We start from the raw sequence: 7,523 nt of genomic DNA on the forward strand, positions 1-7,523 counted from the left end.
TTCGAACTAAATATTATTAAATAAATTGTAAAACTGTGTAGTTAATTTTTTTAAAAAAAATCAAATTTACAATCGGGACTGGATACCCAATTTTTCGGGACTGGATACTCGAGTCTGGTATCCGAGTACCCGAAATCAAATTCGGCTCGGGTATCGGGTATTGGATTTTGGGAATTTCGGGATTGGGTACCCGAAAATATCGGATCGGGTATCCGCGGGTACCCAATTTGAGAGGCCTAGTTTCGATTTCTACCGATGGGACAATTATACAAAAAATGTGATTTTAAATCAACGCAGTTACTATGGTTTAAAAGGTACTATAATCTGATTACTATTTAATAGTATCAAGTTTTTTTTATCTTATCTTGGGTAGAAATGGGAATGTTTGAATATATTTATTTATTAAAATAATTAAATACTGATAACATCCCCAATATTCGAAACCTTGAATAATTAGTTTCATGAACACTTCGCTTGTCAATCAGTCATTTTGTCGAACAGTTGTGAACAACTGAACTGAACTGAACATTGCGCTTCAGTTTCACGAAATGCGAGAGAGGAGATATATCGTTGGAGTATTCAACACAGCTGTCCTCTTATCTGTGTCGTGAATGTTGATACCTCCGTCATTCACAAGTTTACTCAAACAGCTTTTCCACAAATTGATTGCCGATTGATTTCAAGTATGAGAGCAAGTCTTCGCCGGATACCTACTCTGCTCCTTGCACGCCGCGGTAATCTCCAATTGAATCGGATATCGCCGTATATCAAACCAGACCGCCCTCTGCACTTTCTCTCTCGATACCCCATCGTCACCACCCCCTCAGTTTCCGCGTCTTTCGCTTCCTCAATCCACAATCACGTCGACTTCCGCAGCGGATCGGAGCATGAATCCGAATCCGACACCGATGGTGAAGAAACGGGAGCCATCACAATCCATCCAGGCTCCTCGCGCGATGTCGATGTCGATGTCGATGTCGATGTCGATGTCATTGTGGACATTATACGAACACCTGGTGCGCAGGAAAGGAGCACAAAGCTGGAGCAATGCGGATTGAGTGTGTCTCCGGAGTTCGTCGCAAACGTCCTCTCCCGCGTGCGGAACGACTGGGAGGCGGCGTTCACCTTCTTCCTGTGGGCAGGGAAGCAGCCAGGCTACTCGCATTCGCGGCGCGAGTACCACTCCATGATCTCCATCCTCGGCAAGTTCAGGAAGTTCGACACCGCGTGGTCTCTGGTCGAGGAAATGAGAGCCGCGTCCCTCGTCACGAAAGTGACGATTCTGATCATGATCAGGCGGCACGCGGCCGTGCACGACGTCGCGAAGGCGATCAGCGCCTTCTACGGCCTCAGGCGATTCAATCTCGAGATAGGAGTCGACGAATTCCAAGGCCTGCTCTCAGCTCTATGCAGGTACAAGAATGTCAAAGATGCAGAGGATCTCCTGTTCTGCAACAAAGCCGCGTACCCGCTCAACACGAAGAGCTTCAACATCATCCTCAACGGCTGGTGCAATGTGATCGGCAGCCTTCGTGAGGGGAGGAGGATTTGGATGGAGATGGAGAAGAGAGGGGTTCGACACGATGTCTACTCGTACTCGAGCATCATGTCTTGCTATTCCAAGATGGGGAATCTCAATGCAGTGATGAGGCATTACGAAAAGATGAAATCTTTAGGCATCAAACCGGATAGGAAAGCGTACAACTCAATGATCCATGCTCTGGCGAAGGGGAGGTTCGTGAACGAAGCTCATGCCCTCATGGAGACGATGAACGAGGAGGGAATCGCACCAGACACCGTCACTTACAACTCGCTGATCATGCCTCTTTGCAAGTCGCATCTCTTGAATGAGGCAAGCCGGGCCTTCGAGGAGATGGTGGAGAGAGGCGTGGCACCCACTGTCCGGACCTACCACGCCTTCTTCCGCGCTATAAAGACAACGGAGCAAGTGTTTGAGCTTCTGGAGAGGATGCATACGACCGGATGCCATCCCAGCCATGATACGTACATCATGTTGATCAGGAAGTTCTGCCGGTGGCGCCAGATTGATGATGTGTTCAAGGTGTGGGGCGAGATGCGGAGGAATGGGGTCGACCCGGATAGGAGCTCGTACATTGTGCTGATACACGGCCTTTTCTTGAATGGGAGAGTGGATGTGGCTCATAAGTACTATGTGGAGATGAAGGAGAAGGATCTGTTGCCGGAGCCGAAAGTGGATGCTATGATTCAAGAGTGGCTGGCGAGTAAGAGTGATGCTAATGTTGAAGGCAATGTGATTGGATCAAGAGAGTATGGTTTTAACTCTAGTAAGGTAGGGGAAAAGGAGAGGTTCAAATCGTGGAACAAGTTAAGGGATGTTGAATTCCGGCGGCGGCCGGAAATGAGGGGTGTTACTAGGGAAAGGGGCTTTTCTTTTTGGGAGGATTGATATCATCTGGTTTGCAACTTTTGACTATGATGATTTTCCCAGGTATGATCTTTCCTTATTACACATTTCCAATGGTTGTGTAACTTATTTTCATGTATCTACCTGGTTTTATTTTTTACCTGTTTAGACTGTGTATTACTAGTTTGTGTGTTGGTTGTTGCAAAATAAGTACAGTTTTATTATAGAGTTGGAAGATCTAATTTGTAGTACTATTTTTCAAAGTGAATTTGGCACTTTCTTACTCAAGTTTTTGAGTTAATCTAATAAGAGTCTAAATTCAACCTAAAGATCATGATCTTTGATAGATTAGATAAGATATTTTTTTTAAATGTTGTTTGCTTTGATGTACTATTAGATATGACTCGGTATTTAATTTCAAGACAATGTCACGTAGAATCAGTCCTTGCTTGTGGGTACTGAATTAATCTTTCTCCTCAGACAAGTTAATCTTGAGCAGCCGAACACCCTCTCGATAAAGAGCTATCCTCTGTATAGTTGTACTAGTACTTGTATGAATCAAGCAAAATTAGCTCGAATGATAGATTTTATAAGAATATTTAAGATAGTCAAAATTCTATTTTATCCTCGTATAGATTGAATGATAAATAAAGGAATGATTATGGCAGCACAACAAACATAAAACATTGTAATTGAATTGTTGGATAAAACTTAACGAGCATAAAATCGGATCCATATATAAGAACACCATGATCAATAGTGCTGATATCCATCAGTTGTATGTTCCTCAAAAAAATCGAAACAGCAAGTAGTTGCAATGAAATTGACAATCTCAAACTGACAAGTAATGCCAACATCTTTTTCACTCCACACATGATTGCTTCCATCCTCCAAGGCTCTCCTCTTCAACCTCATCGCCTCTGCTTCTCTGCAATGACAAAAAATTTCATCGTTTAAGGAGCAAACACATGACAACAGATACACAAACCAAATACTATGATTGATAAGATGTCTCATACCTGGGGAGTGAAAGTGAGGGCGACTCTAACCTCTCCACGGTACTCCTCATCTTTGACAACATGGTACGCCATGGGCGGAAGGCTATCTTCAACAAACAGTGGCTGGAGAGGAATTCTACGCTTGCCAAAGAATTCAAGAATCAGAAATGTTGATCATATACATAAACCATGAACAAGAATCTAACATGAGTATTGTATATTACTCACATTGCTTCTCCAATAAAGTCGTCTGCTGTAAACGTGTCTTTGTCCATTAGTTTGATCTTCAGCTCAGGCACATCGCTGGATATGGAGAAGAGGAAGCTCTCATTCCACTCGGAGCAAGATCCATCAACTGGACACAACAATGTGGAGCAATGTTACAGTTATAAAGTAGGCATTCATATAAAAAACTTCTTTAGTTATAACTTCACTGAACTCTACACTAGTGTTACTTTACAGAAGGAAGGATGTCACGCCCACATTTTCTAAGGATAGAAAACACGGTTGATCGTGACTAGGGGAGGATTAAAGAAGCGGGGAAGAAAGGGGAAAACGACACAACTTGACCATAGCCTGAATACAAATGGGAATAGCTCGAATAAAAATCAGAGTATCATCTCAACAATTGAGAACTCAAATAGATTATATCTCAACAATACATAAACTCAAAAGAAACAACATTCAGCGGAAGCATTTCGAGAGTAGAATAATGCTATGTATGAAGACACAACATATTCTAGACATTTGATAGACATTCTTCACCTTTTATGCTCAACACCCACCGCACTCGTCACCGCTCAACCTGCACATAGGGAAAACACATGCAGGGCTGAGTACTTGATGCACTCAGTGAACAAATGCCAAAACAATTTTTATAACAGTTGTGTATATCATGCCACCATTGAGTGACCTCGGGGTTTTAACTTGAAAAGGCCCGAGACACTAAAAATATTTCAAACACAAACTTTCAACTCATCCTCAAATCTTTTTTTCTCATCATTTCAAACCAACCATTTCTCCTTGATTATTTAAGAAACTGACATATCTGTTCTTTAGGGTGCCGTGTAAGGGGCCACTTTCCACGAGCACGAAAACCGGCCAACCCATTCGATGACTCACGGTCCTCATCGTGTACACTAGTCCGAGTAGGGACGCACCCTTGCTAAGACCCGAATTCGATTAAACTCATAGTAGGGACTCACTCCCCACTAAATAATCATCAACATCAACATCAACATCAATCTCATCAACATCAATCTCATCAACATCAACCTCATCAACATCAACCTCGTCAACATCAACAACATACTGTGAAACGAGATTTGTGGCCGCAAACTCGATCACTAGACCGGCCGACCCAAAAGACGGCTCACGATCCCCATTGGTGTACACTAGCCTGAGTAGGGACTCACTCCCTAGTCAGACCCGAATTCGATTTCAATAGGTCTAGTAGGGACAACTCCCTTGCTAAACAAACAGATAGACATTTCCCAAAACAAACACATGGCATGATATTCCCTTTGCAAACTTTATTTTCCTCAAAAACGTATTTGAAACATAAAATCATTTTTCTCTGTCAAGGTCGAGTATCATCTCACATCACATCAACAAGTCGAGCAAATCACAAAGCACTCGCTAAATCAACACGTATATCACATAACATCACTTTCACTTTAAGCACATAAATCACATCATCATCGAATAAAATTAATAATACTTGCAATCTCAATTAAAAGGAAATTTTGTCACATAAAATGATGCTCAAACCAATATATTAAATCGAAAGCTCTTGAAAATACTTTAGTTCGAAAGCCCACCTCGATCGTTTAATTTTTCTGAATTTGAATTCCTTACTTTGACTTTAATTTGTTCGCGGAGAAAATCCTTCCTTGAGTCCATGCTTCCCGTCTTTCAATTATTGTTGAGGCGGCCCGAGCTTGACCCAACAAAATGAATACTCCATCCCGCTTGATTCATTAACAACTTGGCCCAAATCTTTTTTTTTAAAAAAACAACCAAAAGGCCCCATTCACTATTTAGAAAGCAGCAGCCCAATTTTTTTAGAAAGAAACCCATCTCTACTGCCACATCCCACGTCTTTCTCTCTGTCTCTCTCGACAAAAATTGAGGAAATTCTCAAACTCGTCGCCTTCACCAACAATTGGGTTCCGATTTCCCGTAATTGTGTGGCTGGGCTTTGAAATGCTGATTCTGACCTGCCCGTTCCAAGCTGGGAGTTGGGCCATGGGCCTTGTGCGAAGGCATGGACTTCTTGGTCCGTAGAGTGGTGGGTACTGCGTCAGGCTGGCTTCACAGAGCAGCGAATACTTCCCGCTCTTGGCAGTGGAAGGATAACGGGTCGGTGTGTTTCGAGTCCATTACAGCCATATCTGTGGGCCCATTAAGACAACCATTTTATAGCCCCCACTTGGGTTACAAGCTCACGTTGCTGAGCTCGGTTGAACCGGAGCCCTCACGCTTCTAACGTCGCCATTTCTCTTCCTCATCGCCGCTGCCTCACTCTTCTCTCTTTTTTTTTTTGCCAAATGAAAGTAGTGAGTGGTGCTAGAGGGCTTGGGGAGGGTGTAGGTAATGATGAGGAAGTGGGGAGTGGAGGAAAACCGTCGATCATGGGGGGATGAAGAAAACCGTCGGTCATGGGAAGAAAGAAGAAGAAAGAACGAAAGAAGAAGAAAAAAACTTGGGCTTCAAAGTGTGGTTTCCAAATAAAATGAATTGGCTTGGAAACTTAAAGTTCTTTGATGAAATTGGGCCCAACATGTAAATTGTAGAGTTTGGCTAAGTTGGTTAAAGAATAAGAAAATTTGGATGACCCAACACTCTTAAAATTAATAGCCCAAAGCCAAATTGTAAAATTATTCTCTCGACAAAAGAAACAAGGTCGAAAAAATTTTCAAGTGTACAAACGACGGTCCTTTCAAGAACACAATAAAAAGAGTAGAAAAAGTCGGGGTGTTACAAAGGAAGACTCTTTATAGTTCTCAATTCTCATAATAAGAAGTTTTTATTCGAACAACGTTTATGCAACTATGCAAGAATCGCAAGATGGAGAAGAAACGCACCTGTCCCCATGCCGCTTGTCTTCTCCTGAGTCCGGTAAGTGAGAATCGCATAGGGATCCGACCCAGCTGCCAAGTTGAAGATCAGGACGAAGGAAATACTATATCATCACTTCATAAGAAACATATTATAATTGGGGGACATTTACTTTACATGATTGTGTATTTCTATCCTCGTTACTAGGATGTCTTAATTCCTACCATTTCAATGAGATGTGAATCAAACAAAACATAATCCAAATGACAGAAAATACTATGATATCCCAAAGTTCTAAACCATCTTAGTATACAATAGATGAATCTAAACTAGTTTTCATTTATCAATGAATCTGAACTTAAATTTAGCATGTATCAGATAATTTTGATTCAGTGTTTAAACAGAGGTCTTCATGGATCATGATTAAAAGTATAAAATCAACACTTTTTGATCCTTAAATCCCCCTAAATCTAATCAACCTTTATCAACTTTTAAACAGATCAAACCGCGTGAGATTCATAGGATTCAATGGATCGGTTAATAAGTCAACTAAGAGTCATGAATCTCACAAAAACTGAAACATCGGAACCATGAATCGTGGTGGATCTTTGCATATGTGAGAAATTCCATAATTTTACTAAAATTGAAAAAAAAAACGAATTTCAATCCGATGTAATCGAGACTATACACGCGAAATGAGAGAGTTATGGTGAAGAAACATACATAAAAAATCGGAGTCATCGAGACCTTTGGCGCTGACAAGAAGAACTTCAAGGGTTCCTTTGGCCATCTTCGGATCAAAATCCAACTCAGGAACACAGCAAAATTTACAATCGGAGTCTCTTTCTCTCTACTCTTACCTTAAAATTTTTTGCTTTGCTGATTTTGTAATGAAGTCATAAAGTTGCGGGACCCACAACCTCATGATCGCTCGCGTATTATAATAGTATCTTATTTTATATTTCAAAATTTGAATAATAATTTACTAATTTTCAATTTGTTATAGTACTACTGTTGTATATAATCAAGATGACGCGAATGGTAAAAATAATGTTAAAACTATATCTATTTGATTAACA

General features: G+C 41.2%; 2 protein-coding genes across 2 annotated transcripts; one reads left to right on the forward strand and one right to left on the reverse strand.

Annotated features, from left to right (window-relative positions):
- Positions 1-445: 445 nt before the first annotated feature.
- Positions 446-2,715, forward strand: LOC121762754 (pentatricopeptide repeat-containing protein At5g15010, mitochondrial-like). The gene has a single exon (XM_042158738.1). It carries the CDS (start codon positions 686-688, stop codon positions 2,426-2,428), a length of 1,743 nt encoding a protein of 580 aa, XP_042014672.1. The 5' UTR covers positions 446-685; the 3' UTR covers positions 2,429-2,715.
- A 382-nt stretch (positions 2,716-3,097) lies between these two features.
- On the reverse strand, positions 3,098-7,321 carry LOC121762964 (16 kDa phloem protein 2-like). Its single transcript, XM_042158989.1, has 5 exons — positions 7,168-7,321; positions 6,471-6,536; positions 3,613-3,739; positions 3,406-3,520; positions 3,098-3,314 (listed from the first exon to the last, which is right to left on the reverse strand). Exons 1-5 carry the CDS (start codon positions 7,232-7,234, stop codon positions 3,249-3,251), a joined length of 441 nt encoding a protein of 146 aa, XP_042014923.1. The 5' UTR covers positions 7,235-7,321; the 3' UTR covers positions 3,098-3,248.
- Between the last annotated feature and the right edge of the window lie 202 nt (positions 7,322-7,523).

This window comes from Salvia splendens, chromosome 13, assembly GCF_004379255.2.
Source record: "Salvia splendens isolate huo1 chromosome 13, SspV2, whole genome shotgun sequence".
Classification (NCBI taxonomy): domain Eukaryota; kingdom Viridiplantae; phylum Streptophyta; class Magnoliopsida; order Lamiales; family Lamiaceae; genus Salvia; species Salvia splendens.